Below are 15000 nucleotides of genomic sequence, written 5' to 3' on the forward strand. Positions count from 1 at the left end.
TTATGTCTGTCTCCGCCCCCCATTCCCCCTGCCCCCCATTCCCCCTACCCCCCACGCCCCTGACATTTCATCTACTACCTTCACCTTTTACCAACCAGGAGCAGGGAGCAAGCAGATATTCCATTTTCCCCCTTATAACATACCTAATCTTGCCCTGGCTGTGACCCTAATACCTCTTAAAATTTTTTTTATTTTAATTTATTTTTACTTTTTTATGATGCAATCTCACTCTGTCACCCAGGCTGGAGTGCAGTGGTATGATCTCGGCTCACTACAACCTCTGCCTCCCAGGTACAAGTGATTCTCATGTCTCAGCCTCCTAAGTACCCGGGACTACAGGTGTGTGCCACCATGCCAGGCTAATTTCTGTATTTTTAGTAGCGACAGGGTTTCGCCATGTCAGCCAGGTTGATCTCGAACTCCTGACCTCAAGTGATCCACCCACCTCAGTCTCCCAAAGTGCTGGGATTACAGGCGAGAGCCACTGCTCCTGGCTCCTGATACCACTTTTGAAGAGCATCAGATCAGTCTCATTTCATGCACAGGATGGGTCTGAAGACCTCATAGAATTCAAAACTTGCATGTTTCAAGATGAGTTTCTCCGTAGACTTTAATGTCAAGTTGGGGGGATGCAGTCTCGGAAGCCATAAATCTGCAGCCATTATGACTTCGGGGCATGTTGTTAGCAGCGTCAGTCTCAAAACCACATCACCCGCTGTTTTTCTACTTCCTCTCCCATCCCTCCAGCACCCTTACCCAGCTTTATGAGTATTGGGTGTGTGGGTGGGTGGATCTTAAAGCCACCTCTGTTGTAATAGTATCAACTAAGCTGAGCATGAAGGTATGCACCTGTAGTCCCAGCTACTCGGGAGGCTGGGGGTGGGAGGATCACTTTGAGCCCAAGAGTTTGAGTCCAGCCTGGGCAACATAGTGAGACCCTGTTTCTTTAAAAAAAAAAAAATAATACACAAGAGCAGAAAATCAAACACCGCATGTTCTCACTCATAGGCGGCTGTTGAACAACGAGAACACATGGACACAGGGAGGGGAGCATCACACACTGGGGTCTGTCAGGGGGAAATAGGGGAGGGACACCAGGGGGTGGGGAGTTGGGGAGAGATAGCATGGGGAGAAATGCCAGATATAGATGAAGGGGAGGAAGGCAGCAAATCACACTGCCATGTGTGTACCTATGCAACAGTCTTGCATGTTCTTCACATGTACCCCAAAACCTAAAATGCAATAAAAAATAAAAGAAAAAAATCAATGAATTGATCGATTGATCAGTCAATTAAAAATGTTTAAAAATGTACTGAGCGCCTGTTTACTATATAACCAAGCCCTGTTCTAAGCATAATTTTATTTATTTTGTTTTGAGACAGGGTCTCTTGCTGTGTCACCCAGGCTGGAGTGCAGTCGCTCAGTCATAGCTCACTGCAGCCTCGGACTCCTGGACTCAAGCAGTCCTCCCATCTTAGCCTCCCAAGTAACTATGACTGCAAACACAGGTCATCACGCCCAGCTAATATTTAAATTTTTTTGGTAGAAACAGAGTTCTGCCATGTTGCCCAGGCTGGTCTCGAACTTTCACGCTCAAGTGATCCTCTTGCCTCAACTTCCCAAAGTGCTGGGATTACAGTCGTGAGCCATCAGGCCTAGCCGACTTTCAGTAGAGGTGGGGTCCTGCTATATTGCCCAAGCTGGTCTCAAACTCCTGGCCTCAAGCGATCCTCATGCCTTGGCCTCCCAAAATGCTAGGATTATATGTGTGAGCCACCATGCTCGGCCTTTAAGTATTTTATATGTATTAACTCATTCAGTGTTTACAACCACCATTTAATGTGGGTACTGTCAATATTTCCACTTTACAGATGGGGAAATGGAAGTATGGGAAGGGAAAGGGACTTGCCCCAGGCCACCTGGCCAGGGTTCAGCCCCAGAGGTTCTCTCAATCACTACCCTGTATTACCTTCCTTCTCCATCCGTCCTACTCCCGTCTTTCCCAGTTTCTCAGCAATTCTTTATTGCGAGCACATTGAGTGACGGCTGCTGCTAATTTATAGCTGTTTCTTTACATCAAGCTTCTGTTCAGAAATTGCTGGTTTTCAGGACCATTTCTGCCACTCAAAGAACCCTCGAGTGATACTGTTATCGGATATTTTTAAAATATCTTAAATTAAGGGCCGGGCGCGGTGGCTCAAGCCTGTAATCCCAGCACTTTGGGAGGCCGAGGCGGGTGGAGCACGAGGTCAAGAGATCGAGACCATCCTCGTCAACATGGTGAAACCCCGTCTCTACTAAAAAACTACAAAAAATGAGCTGGGCATGGTGGCGCGTGCCTGTAATCCCAGCTACTCAGGAGGCTGAGGCAGGAGAATTGCCTGAACCCAGGAGGCGGAGGTTGCGGTGAGCCGAGATCGCGCCATTGCACTCCAGCCTGGGTAACAAGAGCGAAACTGTCTCAAAAAAAAAAAAAAAAAAAAAAAAAAGATCTTAAATTATAGACACAGTGGCTGTTGAAATAGCAGAAGACTTGTAACCAAAAGCAGAAGTTTGAATGCTTGTAAAACAACCAGACGGTTCACTCAGGGCTGGAGATTGACAGGTCTCGGGCTTCGCTGAGCCAAAGTGGCGCCCCCACGTGGCGACAGCCGAAGTATACACAGCTCTCTGCCCAACCCCAGCTTTGAAATTATGCAAGTTCTTGACAGATTGTTCTAAATTGGGGAGTATTTCTTCATATCATTTCACATTTTGTGCAAAAAGCAAGACGTTGTTGAGCGTTTAAGGACACCACAGTATTTCAAATTTGCATTATTCCATGTTGCATAAAATGGGTGTGAGAACTGTTTCATCATGGGTTTTTTTTTTTTTTAAATATATATTTTCTTGTGTTTTAGGTTTTGGGGAACATGCAAGATTGTTGCATAGGTACATATATGGCAATGTGGTTTGCTGCCTTCCTCCCCATCACCTATATCTGGCATTTCTCCCCATGTTATCCCTCCCCAACTCCCCACCCCTCACTGTCCCTCGCCTAGTTACCCCCCGACAGATCCCAGTGTGTGATGCTCGCCTCCCTGTGTCCATGTGTTCTCACTGTTTGACACCCGCCTATGAGTGAGAACATGCTGTGTTTGATTTTCTGTTCTTGTGTCAATTTGCTGAGAATGATGGTTTCCGGGTTCATCCATGTCCCTACAAAGGACATGAACTCATTGTTTTTCATGGCTGCATAGTATTCCATGGCATATATGTGCCACATCTTCCCTGTCCAGTCTATCATCAATGGGCATTTGGGTTGGTTCCAAGTCTTTGCTATTGTAAACAGTGCTGCAGTGAACATTCGTGTGCATGTGTCCTTATAATAGAATGATTTATAATCCTTTGGATGTATACCCAGTAATGGGATTGCTGGTCAAATGGAATTTCTATTTCCAGGTCCTTGAGGAATCGCCACAGTGTCTTCCACAATGGTTGAATAAATTTACACTCCCACCAACAGTGTAAAAGTGTTCCTGTTTCTCCACATCCTCTCCAGCATCTATTGTCTCCAGATTTTTTAATGATCGCCATTCTAACTGGTGTGAGATGGTGTCTCAATGTAGTTTTGATTTGCATTTCTCTGATGACCAGTGATGATGAGCATTTTTTCATGTGTGTTGGCCTCATGTATGTCTTCTTTTGTAAAGTGTCTGTTCATATCATTCGCCCACTTTTGAATGGGCTTGTTTTTCTCTTGTAAATCTGTTTTAATTCTTTGTAGATTGTGGCTATTAGCTCATTGTCAGATGGGTAGATTACAAAAATTTTTTCCTATTTTGTTGGTTGCCAGTTCACTCTAATGACTGTTTCTTTTGCTGTGCAGAAGCTCTGGAGTTTAATTAGGTCCCATTTGTCTATTTTGACTTTTGTTGTCAATGCTTTTGGTGTTTTAGTCATGAAGTCCTTGCCTATGCCTATGTCCTGAATGGTTTTGCCTAGGTTTTCTTCTAGGGTTTTTATGGTGTTAGGCCTTGTGGTTAAGTCTTTAATCCATCTGGAGTTAATTTTAGTGTAAGGTGTCAGGAAGGGGTCCAGTTTCTGCTTTCTGCACATGACTAGGCAGTTTTCCCAACACCAGTTATTAAACAGGGAATCCTTTCCCCATTGCTTGTTTTTGTCAGGTTTGTCAAAGATCAGATGGTTGTAGATGTGTGGCGTTGCCTCTGAGGCCTCTGTTCTGTTCCATTGGCCTATATCTCTGTTTTGGTACCAGTACCATGCTGTTTTGACTATTGTAGCCTTGTAGCATAGTTTGAAGTCAGGTAGTGTGATGCCACCAGCTTTGTTCTTTTTGCTTAGAATTGACTTGGCTATGCAGGCTCTCTTTTGGTTCCATATGAAGTTTAAGGTGGTTTTTTCCAGTTCTGTGAAGAAGGTCATTGGTAGCTTCATGGGGATAGTGTTGAATCTGTAAATTACTTTGGGCAGTATGGCCATTTTCACGATATTGATTCTTCCTAACCATGAGCATGGAATGTTTCTCCATCTGTTTGTGTCCTTATTTCATTGAGCAGTGGTTTGTAGTTCTCCTTGAAGAGGTCCTTTACATTCTTTGTTAATTGTATTCCTAGGTATTTTATTCTCTTTGTAGCAATTGTGAATGGCAGTTCGTTCTTGATTTGGCTCTCTTTAAGTCTGTTATTGGTGTATAGGAATGCTTGTGATTTTTGCACATTGATTTTGTATCCCGAGACTTTGCTGAAGCTTCTTATCAGTTTCAGGAGATTTTGGGCTGAGACAATGGGGTCTTCTAAATATACAATCATGTGGTCTGCAAATAGAGACAATTTGACTTCCTCCTTTCCTAATTGAACACTTTTTATTTCTTTTTCTTGCCTGATTGCTCTGGCTAGAACTTCCAATACTATGTTGAATAGGAGTGGTGAGAGAGGGCATCCTTGTCTAGTGCCAGATTTCAAAGGGAATGCTTCCCGTTTTTGCCCATTCAGTATGATATTGGCTGTGCATTTGTCATAAATAGCTTTTATTATTTTGAGATATGTTCCATCAATACCTAGTTTATTGAGAGTTTTTAGCATAAAGGGCTGTTGAATTTTGTCAAAGGCCTTCTCTGCATCTATTGAGATAATCATGTGGTTTTTGTCTTTGGTTCTGTTTATATGGCAGATTAGATTTACAGACTTGCGTATTTTGAACCAGCCTTGTATCCCTGGGATGAAGCCTACATGATTGTGATGGATAAGCTTTTTGATGTGCTGTTGCAATTGGTTTGCCAGTATTTTATTGAAGATTTTTGCACCTATGTTCATCATGGATATTGGCCTGAAGTTTTCTTTTCTTGTTGAGTCTCTGCCGGGTTGTGGTATCAGGATGATGTTGGTGTCATAAAATGATTTGGGAAGAATTCCTTCTTTTTGGATTGTTTGGAATAGTTTCAGAAGGAATGGTACCAGCTCCTCTTTGTATGTCTGGTAGAATTCAGCTGTGAACCCATCTGGACCTTGGCCTTTTTTTGGTTGGTAGGCTGTTGATTGCTGCCTCAACTGTAGCCCTTGTTATTGATCTAGTCAGGGTTTTGACTTCTTCGTGGTTTAGGCTTGGGAGGCTGCAAGTGTCCAGGAATTTATCCATTTCTTCCAGATTTACTGGTTTAGGTGCATAGAGTTGTTTGTAGTAATCTTTGATCGTGGTTTGTATTTCTATGGAATCTGTGGTGATATCCCCTTTATTGTTTTTTATTGCATCTATTTGATTTTTCTCTCTTCTCTTTTTTATTAATCTGGCTAGTGGTCTACTTTGTTGATCTTTTCAAAAAACCAGATACTGGATTTATTGATTTTTTGAAGGGTTTTTTGTGTCTCTATCTCCTTCAGTTCTGCTCTGATCTTAGTTATTTCTTGTCTCCTGCTAGGTTTTGAGTTTTTTTTTTTTTTTTTTTTTTTTGGTTTTTTCTCCCTTAGCTTTTTCAATTTTAATGATAGGGTGTTGATTTTAGCTCTTTCCTTGATTCTCATGTGGGCATTTATTGCTATGTATTTTCCTCTACACTGCTGTAAATGTGTCCCAGACATTCTGATATGTTGTGTCTTCGTTCTCGTTGGTTTTGAAGAACATCTTTATTTCTGCCTTCATTTCATTGTTTATCCAGTCAATGTTCAAGAGCCAGTTGTTCAGTTTCCATGAAATTGTGTAGTTCTGAATTAGTTTCTGAAATCTGAGTTCTAACTTGATTGCACTGTGGTCTGAGAGACTGTTATGATTTCCGTTCTTTTGCATTTGCTGAGGAGTGATTTACTTCCAATTATATGGTCAATTTTAGAGTAGGTGTGATGTGGTGCTGAGAATAATGTATATTCTGTGGATTTGGGGTGGAGAGCTCTCTAAATGTCTATTAGGTTTGGTTGGTCCAGGTCTGAGTTCAATTCCTGTATATCCGTGTTAATTTTCTGTCTCGTTGATCTGTCTGATATTGACAGTGGAGTGTTAAAGTATTCCACTATTATTGTGTGTGGGAGTCTAAGTCTCTTTGTGTGTCGTTAAGAACTTGCTTTATCTATCTGGGTGCTCCTGTATTGGGGTGCGTATATATTTAGGATCAATAGCTCTTCTTGTTGCATAGATCCTTTTACCATTATGTAATGTCCTTCTTTGTCTCTTTTGATTTTTGTTGGTTTAAAGTCTATTTTATCAGAGACTAGAATTGTAACTTCTGCTTTTTTTTGCTCTCCATTTTCTTGGTAAATCTTCCTCCATCCCTTTATTTTGACCCTATGTGTATCCTTGCATGTGAGATGGGTTTCCTAGATACAGCACACCAATGGGTTTGGCTTTTTATCCAATTTGCCAGTCTGTGTCTTTTGATTGGGGCATCTAGCCCATTTACATTTAGGGTTAATATTGTTATGTGTGAATTTGATCCTGCCATATTGATTTGATCCTGCTAGCTGGTTGTTTTGCCTGTTAGTTGACACAGTTTCTTCATTGTGTCGACGCTCTTTACCATGTTTTTGGAGTGGCTGGTACTGGTTGTTCCTTTCTGTGTTTAGTGCTTCTTTCAGGAGCTCTTGTGAGGCAGGCTTTGTGGTGATGAAATCTCTGAGTAATTGCTTGTTTGCAAAGGATTTTATTTCTCCTTCGCTTATGATACTTAGTTGGGCTGGATATGAAATTCTAGGTTGAAAGTTCTTTTCTTTAAGGATGTTGAATATTGACCCCCACTCTCTTCTGGCTTGTAGGGTTTCTGCTGAGAGATCCCCTATGAGTCTGATGGGCTTCCCTTTGTGGGTAACCCGACCTTTCTCTCTGGCTGCTCTTAGCATTTTCTCCTTCATTTCAACCCTGGTGAATCTGATGATTATGTGCCTTGGGGTTGCTTTTTTTGAGGGATATCTTTGTGGTGGTCTCTGTATTTCCTGGGCTTGAATATTGGCCTGCCTTGCTAGGTTGGGGAAGTTTTCCCGGATAATATGCTGAAGAGTGTTTTCCAGCTTGGATTCATTCTCTCCATCACATTCAGGTACACCTATCAAACGTACATTAGGTCTTTTCACATAATCCCATATTTCTTGGAGGCTTTGTTTGTTTCTTTTTATTCTTTTTTTCTCTAATGTTGCCTTCTCATTTTATTTCATTGAGTTTATCTTCAACCTCTGATATCCTTTCTTCTGCCCAGTCAATTCGGCCATTGAAACTTGTATAAGCTTCACGAAGTTCTCGTGTTGTGTTTTTCAGCTCCATCAATTCATTTATATTCCTCTCTAAGCTGTTTGTTCTTATTAGCATTTCGCCAAACCTTTTTTCAAGGTCCTTAGTTTCTTTGCATTGGTTTAGAACATGTTCTTTTAGCTCAGAGAAGTTTCTTATTACCCACCTTTTGAAGCCTGTTTCTGTCAATTCATGAGACTCATTCTCTATCCAGCCTTGTTCCCTTGCTGGTGAGGAGTTGTGATCCCTTGGAGGAGGAGAGGTGTTCTGGTTTTGGGTATTTTCATCTTTTTTATGCTGGTTTCTTCTCATCTTTGTGGATTTATTTACCTGTGGTCTTTGTAGTTGGTGATCTTCAGATGGAGTCTCTGAGTAGACATCCTGTTTGTTGATGATGAAGTTATTTCTTTCTGTTTCTTAGTTTTCCTTCTAACAGGCCCCTCTGCTGTAGGACTGCTGGAGGTCCACTCCAGACCCTGCTTGCCTGGGGATCACCTGCAGCAGCTCCAGAACAGTAAGCATTGCTGGCAGTTTCTTCTTCTGCTATCTTTGTCCCAGAAGGATACCTGCCAGATGTCAGTCTGAGCTCTCCTTTATGGGGTGACTCTTTGGATATACAGGGGCCAGGGAGCTGCTTGAGGAGACAGTCTGTCCTTTATAGGAACTCAAGTGCTGAGCTGTGAGCTCTGTTGTTCCATTCAGAGGTTCTGGGCAGGTACTTTTAAGTGTACTGCAGCAGAACTCATAACCGCCTTTTCTTCCCAGGTGCTCTGTCCTGGGAAGGTAGGGCTTTATTTATAAGTTTCTGTCCTGCTGCTGCTTTTTTTCAGGGCTGCCCTGCCCAGCGAGGAGGCAGCCTAGTCACAGTCTTCCAGCAGAGGCGTTGCTGAGCTGCTGTGAGCTTTGCCCATCTGCTGTGTGAACTTCCCTGCAGTCCTGTTTATACAGGTGTAGTTAGAACTGCCTCGGCAATGGCGGCCTGCCTCTGTAATGGCGGACTCTCTCTGTAATGGTGGGCTGCCTTGGCAACGGCAGGCTGCCCTCGGCAATGGTGGACCACCTCTGTAGTGGTGGAGTGCCTCGGTAAACGCCCCTCCCCAGAGCTGGACCATCCCCAGTTCAGTTGTGCTTGCTGTGAAACTCTCAATCCAGAGCATTTCAGATTGCTGGTGTTTGTGGGGATGGGACCAGCCATGCCTGATCACCTGGCTCCCTGCCTCAGACCGCTTTTTTTCAGTTAAACGGGTGACTCTGTCTCCCAGGCGTTCCAGTCACCAGTTGAAATGGTGCCCAGATTTGTGTGAGTTCTTGTGCAGAGACCTGCTGCGCCAGTTGAAACAGCCACACTGGGGGCTTGTGGGGCTTTTCTGCCCGGGAATCTCCTGGCCTGGCTCCGTGTTTCAGCCCCCTTCTTATCAGTTGAATGGTGACTCTGTCTCCCAGGTGCTCCAGTCGCCAGCTGAAAGGGCACCCCCACCCATGTGAGTTTTTTATGTGGAGACCCGTGTGCCGGCCGAAACAGCTATACTGGAGACCCGTGCACTCCTCCACCAGGGAATCTCCTGGTCTGTGGGCAATAAAAATCCATCTGGAAATGCGGCGTCCACTCACCCTCCATGCTCTCGCTGGGAGCTGCAATCCAGAGCTGCTTCTACTCGGCCATCTTGGATCCCGCTTCTCATCGTGGGTCTTAACCCCCCAGGGACGTAGATGTCAGTCCCCGGGAATTCCTGGACAGCCATTGAGACCTATCCTTTCCTATAGGATGGCCAGCCGGAGCAGTGACAAGGATGGCGACTCTGTCCACACGGCCAGCGAAGTCCCACTGACCCCACGGACCAATTCCCCAGATGGAAGACGCTCGTCTTCAGACACATCCAAGTCCACATACAGCCTGACGCGGAGGATTTCGAGTAAGTATCTGTGCTGTGCCCGTCTGGGGACCCTGGCTGGCTTTCCCAGACGCTCTCCCAAGGAGAGTCATATCATGAAGGGCAGGGTTGTTGCTGGAGGAGGGCAGCAGAGTAGGGTGACAGTCCCGGAGACAGGGAGAGAGAGAGATAATGACAGTGTGACAGAGGAGGGCATCGCACCTGATTGCTGCTGAGTTTAATCAAAAGCAATCATTTTGCTTGATTTTTGCTTTTATTAATTTTAGGTTTAATTGAATTGGCTGAATTGATTAACATTGTCAGTGTATATCATTTCAGATCCTGAAAGATGAGTGTGGCTATATTATATAGGAGGGCTTGTTAATTCTGGTGACTTCGGGGGCCAGGTGGGTTGCATCAGTGGCCGAGTGCAGAGGTTGATCAGAGATAAAAATTGCCTCAGTATAGTGATGACTGGCAGCTGCTGCTCTGTCTGGAGTGTTTACTAGGGCAGGGTGGGGACTTTGGCCAATTGAAAAGCTAATGTCCTGCCGGGCGCGGTGGCTCAAGCCTGTAATCCCAGCACTTTGGGAGGCCGAGGCGGGTGGATCATGAGGTCAAGAGATCGAGACCATCCTGGTCAACATGGTGAAACGCCGTCTCTACTAAAAATACAAAAAATTAGCTGGGCATGGTGGTGCGTGCCTGTAATCCCAGCTACTCAGGAGGCTGAGGCAGGAGAATTGCCTGAACCCAGGAGGCGGTGGTTGCGGTGAGCCGAGATCGTGCCATTGCACTCCAGCCTGGGTAACATGAGTGAAACTCCGTCTCAAAAAAAAAAAAAAGAAAAAAAAAAAAAAAGAAAAGCTAATGTCCCATTGAAAGGAGGGCAGGGTGGCTTTTACTCACCCCTGGCCAATGGTAGCTGTATGGGATAGGGCTCCCGGTATTGTCTGATTTTTTTTAAAAGAGATATTGGCAATCTGGGTTTTTTTTTTTTTTTTTAAATATGTAACATTCTTACTTTTAAGCCTAAATGAACTGTATGTGTGACTGTCAAAGTTGGCCACCCAATTTGTCCACTCTGTTGTGTGGCATATGTGTTTGACGAAATGGCATGATTTGGGGGAAGAGGAGAAAAGAGGATAAACACCCAGAGACTCCCAATCCCCTTCTGCTTCACAAAAGTATCTGTGCTCTCTGTGAGCCGATGTCTGAAATTCATGAAACAGAGGGAGAAGCTTAAAATGGGTGAAACAAATTCATTCAGGTAGAGATCATTGGTGTCAAACCTTCCCTGGGGGGAGAGGGAAAATAAAAAAGTAGGAAAAAAAAAAAGAGTTCAAGGGCATAAAATGGTGAAAAACAGAGGGAGCATTGGACTTCTATTTAGGCCTCGGTCTTCCCATCTGTAAAATGAGAGGGCTGGTCTAGATCTGTGCTGTCTGGTATCACAATCACCAACCACGTGTAGCTGTTGAGTACCTAAATGGTACAAGACTGAATGTTACTGATATTCTGTAAGTGCAAAATACATACTGGACTTTCAAGAGAGTAAGAAAAAAAAAAAAAAAAGAGGCCAGGTACAGTGGCTTATGCCTGTAATCCCAGCACTTTGGAAGGCTGAGGCAGGAGGATCACCTGAGGTCAGGAGTTCAAGACCAGCCTGGCCAACATGGTGAAACCCCATCTCTACTAAAAATACAAAAGTAGCCAGGCATGGTCGTGCATGCCTGTAACTCCAGCTGCTTGGAAGGCTGAGGCAGGAGAACTGCTTGAACCTGGGAGGCAGAGGTTGCAATGAGCCGAGATCACGCCACTGCACTCTAGCCTGGGCAACAAAAGTGAAACCCTGTCTCAAAAAAAAAAAAAAAAAAAAGCCAATTTAAAATAACTCACTAAAATATTTTTGTATTGGCTCCATGTCGAAATGATTTTATATTAGATATAATGGGTTAAATAAAATATTAAAATTAATCTTGCAGGCTGGGCACGGTGACTTATGCCTGTAATTCCAGCAGTTTGGGAGGGTGAGGCAGGTGGATGACTTGAGGCCAGGAGTTCAAGACCATCCTGGCCAACATGATGAAACCCTGTCTCTACTAAAAATACAAAAATTAGCCAGGTGTGGTGGCACAACCTGTGGTCCCAAGGCTGAGGCATGAGAATCATTTGCACCTGGAAGGGGGAGGCTGCAGTGAGCCGAAATCACGCCACTGCACCCCTGCCTGAGCAACAGAGCAAGACTCTGTCTCAAGATAAATAAAATTAAATTAATTTTGCTCTTTTTTTTTTTTTTTGTATGTTTTAAAAGCTGTGGCTGCCAGGACATTTTAAGTTACACGTGCGGCTTACATTTCTGGCTTGCATTATCTTTCTGTGGATAGTGTGGGTCTAGATGATTTCTAAGTCTCATGCTCAGCTCTCAACATAGGTGATTTCCATTTAGCACACATCTATCAGAGTACCTCCCATGCCTCAGGCAAATGTCTCAGAAAGACAGCTGTGTGGGCAATTAGCAAGAATGCCACGGGCTCATTGCTAGAAGAGAGGGATGTGCAGATGTTAGAATGATGAACTTGGGATCAATGGACTTGGCTGGTTCATGGAAGGGAGAGAGGCCGCCTGTATGCGATGAGGTTTGAGTATGAACCTTGAAGTATGATCGTTCCCATTTATTGGTCTGTGCCTACGAGCACATCCTGTGCCATGCCCTTTCCATGCTCTGGCTCAGTGAATCTTCACCGCATTCTTTGAGGTGGGTGCTATTATTGAGTTTGTTTTACTGATGGGAAAATGGAGCCCCAGAGAGTTAAAATAATATCCCTGGAGTCACATGACTCACTGGTAATGAGCACATGAGTAGTGACAAGTAGTGACTAAGTGGTTGAGTTGGGATTTCACCCAGACACTCTGGTCCCAGAGCTCCCTCTCTTAAAGTGGAGGCATCATAGGATAATGGTTACAGCCAGACTCAGGCCAGCAAGGCCAGCCTGACCCCTGGCTCCTCCACCTGCAAGTGTGTGACCTTTGAGAAGTTACTTAAAGCTTCTGTTTCCTCATCTATAAAGTGGGGATAATAGTAATTATCTAAGAATTCAAGGGAATGTGGAGATTGTACATAGGAAGTGATGTAATGTACGCAGTCCTGTAGAGCAGTGCCTGGCACCTGGCTGCCCTGATAATGGCAGTGGTGACATAGTACCACCATAGTGTCTGTCAAAGAATCAGTGAGTATTTTAGAGTGTGGAGAAAGGTGGCAAAGATTATTTTGAAGCAGAGCAAACAATGTAAGCATCTGCTCACCTATAAAGTGGCCCAGGTCAGCCCCATACATGGCGGTCTTCACTGTTATTTCTGGTGGCTCTCAGGTCTTGAGTCAAGACGTCCCAGCTCTCCACTCATCGATATTAAACCCATCGAGTTTGGCGTTCTCAGCTCCAAGAAGGAGCCCATCCAGCCTTCGGTGCTCAGACGGACCTATACTCCTGACGACTATTTCAGGAAGTTCGAACCCCACCTGTACTCCCTTGACTCCAACAGCGACGACGTGGACTCTCTGACGGACGAGGAGATCCTGACCAAGTACCAGCTGGGCATGCTGCATTTTAGCACCCAGTACGACCTCCTGCACAACCACCTCACCGTGCGTGTGATCGAGGCCAGGGACCTGCCACCTCCCATCTCCCACGACGGCTCTCGCCAGGACATGGCACACTCCAACCCCTATGTCAAGATTTGTCTCCTGCCAGACCAGAAGAACTCGAAGCAGACTGGGGTCAAACGCAAGACCCAGAAGCCCGTGTTTGAGGAGCGCTACACCTTCGAGATCCCGTTCCTGGAAGCCCAGAGGAGGACCCTGCTCCTGACCGTGGTGGATTTTGATAAGTTCTCCCGCCACTGTGTCATTGGGAAAGTTTCCGTGCCTTTGTGTGAAGTTGACCTGGTCAAGGGCGGGCACTGGTGGAAGGCGCTGATTCCCAGTTCTCAGGTAAGGGTTGGGTTTGTGGTGTCTCCTCCTGGGAGCTTTTTAAAAAAGTGATTATTTTTACTTGACTGTTTAAAAGGGTTTTTTTTGGATTTTTAAAAGTGTTTATCTTTTTATTTTTACTTTTTTGAGACGGAGTCTTGCTCTGTCACCAGGCTGGAGTGCAGTGGTGCGATCTCGGCTCACTGCAACCTCCGCCTCCTGGGTTCAAGCGATTCTCCTGCCTCAGCCTCCCGAGTAGCTGGAACTACAGGCACATGGCATCACACCAAGCTAATTTTTGTTTTTTTTTAGTAGAGATGGGGTTTCACCATGTTGGCCGGGATGGTCTCGATCTCCTGACCTCCTGATCTGCCCACCTCAGCCTCCCAAAGTGCTGGGATTACAGGTGTGAGCCACTGTGCCTGGTCAAACTTTTTGTTTTGAGATAATTTTTGACTCACAAGAGGTTGCAAAAATAGCAGAGAGTTCCTGTGTCCTCTGGATTCAGCATCCCACAGTGATAATGTCTTACAGAACCAGGAAATAGACATTGGTAACTAACCTAGAGCTTATTTAGATGTCACTAGTTTTTACATGCATCACTTGTGTCATTCTGTGAAAGTTATCAGATATATAGATTCACGTAACCACCATCACTCTGGAAGCCTCTTTAAAATCATTGATGCTGAGTTATTTAATAAGGAGAGTGATTGCCCAGGGTATAAAGCTATCAATCATTTTGACTTTCAGAAATTGATTTTGAGGGAAAAAAGTGAAGGCTGGAAAACAGGATGATGCATGGATGTTTTTCAAGCCAACTGTTAGACTGGCTTCCTTCCCCCTGTCCAGCCCAGGGAAATATGGCTGGCTGCTCAGGAAGCCACCCACGGACCAGGCTGTGTCTCCGGTCCGCTGTTGGGCATTCCTGCATCTTAGAGGGTAACCGTCGACCCACTGTGGGTAGAAGGACATGGGGAGCCCAAGGAAAGGAAAAGACCTAGCCATGCAGAGGCCTATCAAGCCCCTCCCCACTGGGGACCACAGTCCTGTGGATGTGGGCAGGATTAATTTCTACCAAACACACTGAGGTGCTTCTCAAAGCTGTGCTCTGAAGGCTGGGTGCAGTGGCTCACGCCTGTAATCCCAGCGCTTTGGGAGGCCAAGGTGGGCGGATCATGAGGTCGGGAGTTCGAGACTCACCTGGCCAACATGGTGAAACCCCGTCTCTACAAAAAATACATAAATTAGCTGGGCGTGGAGGCAGGTGCCTGTAATCTCAGCTACTTGGGAGGCTGAGGCAGGAGAATCGCTTGAACCTGGGAGACGGAGGTTGCAGTGAGTCAAGACCGCATCATTGTACTCCAGCCTGGGCAACAGAGCAAGACTCTGTCTCAAAAAAAAAAAAAAAAAGCTGTGCCCTGCTGGCCAGGGATTTGATAACCCAGTATC

The 15000-nt window shown here is 45.0% G+C and overlaps 1 protein-coding gene across 4 annotated transcripts in view; it reads left to right on the forward strand.

Annotated features, from left to right (window-relative positions):
• Positions 1-15000, forward strand: part of SYT17 (synaptotagmin 17) — a 97563-nt gene that overhangs the window by 11007 nt on the left and 71556 nt on the right. For all 4 annotated transcript variants that reach the window (XM_032242821.1, XM_032242819.1, XM_032242820.1 and 1 more), the window contains exons 4-5: positions 9475-9623; positions 12953-13572. In XM_032242821.1, the coding sequence (XP_032098712.1) occupies positions 9476-9623; positions 12953-13572 (768 nt within the window). In that variant the 5' untranslated portion in view covers position 9475. The remainder of the gene's footprint in view (positions 1-9474; positions 9624-12952; positions 13573-15000) is intronic.

The sequence above is a fragment of the Sapajus apella genome, unplaced genomic scaffold (assembly GCF_009761245.1).
Source record: "Sapajus apella isolate SASKATOON/1434 unplaced genomic scaffold, GSC_monkey_1.0 scaffold51, whole genome shotgun sequence".
Lineage (NCBI taxonomy): Eukaryota > Metazoa > Chordata > Mammalia > Primates > Cebidae > Sapajus > Sapajus apella.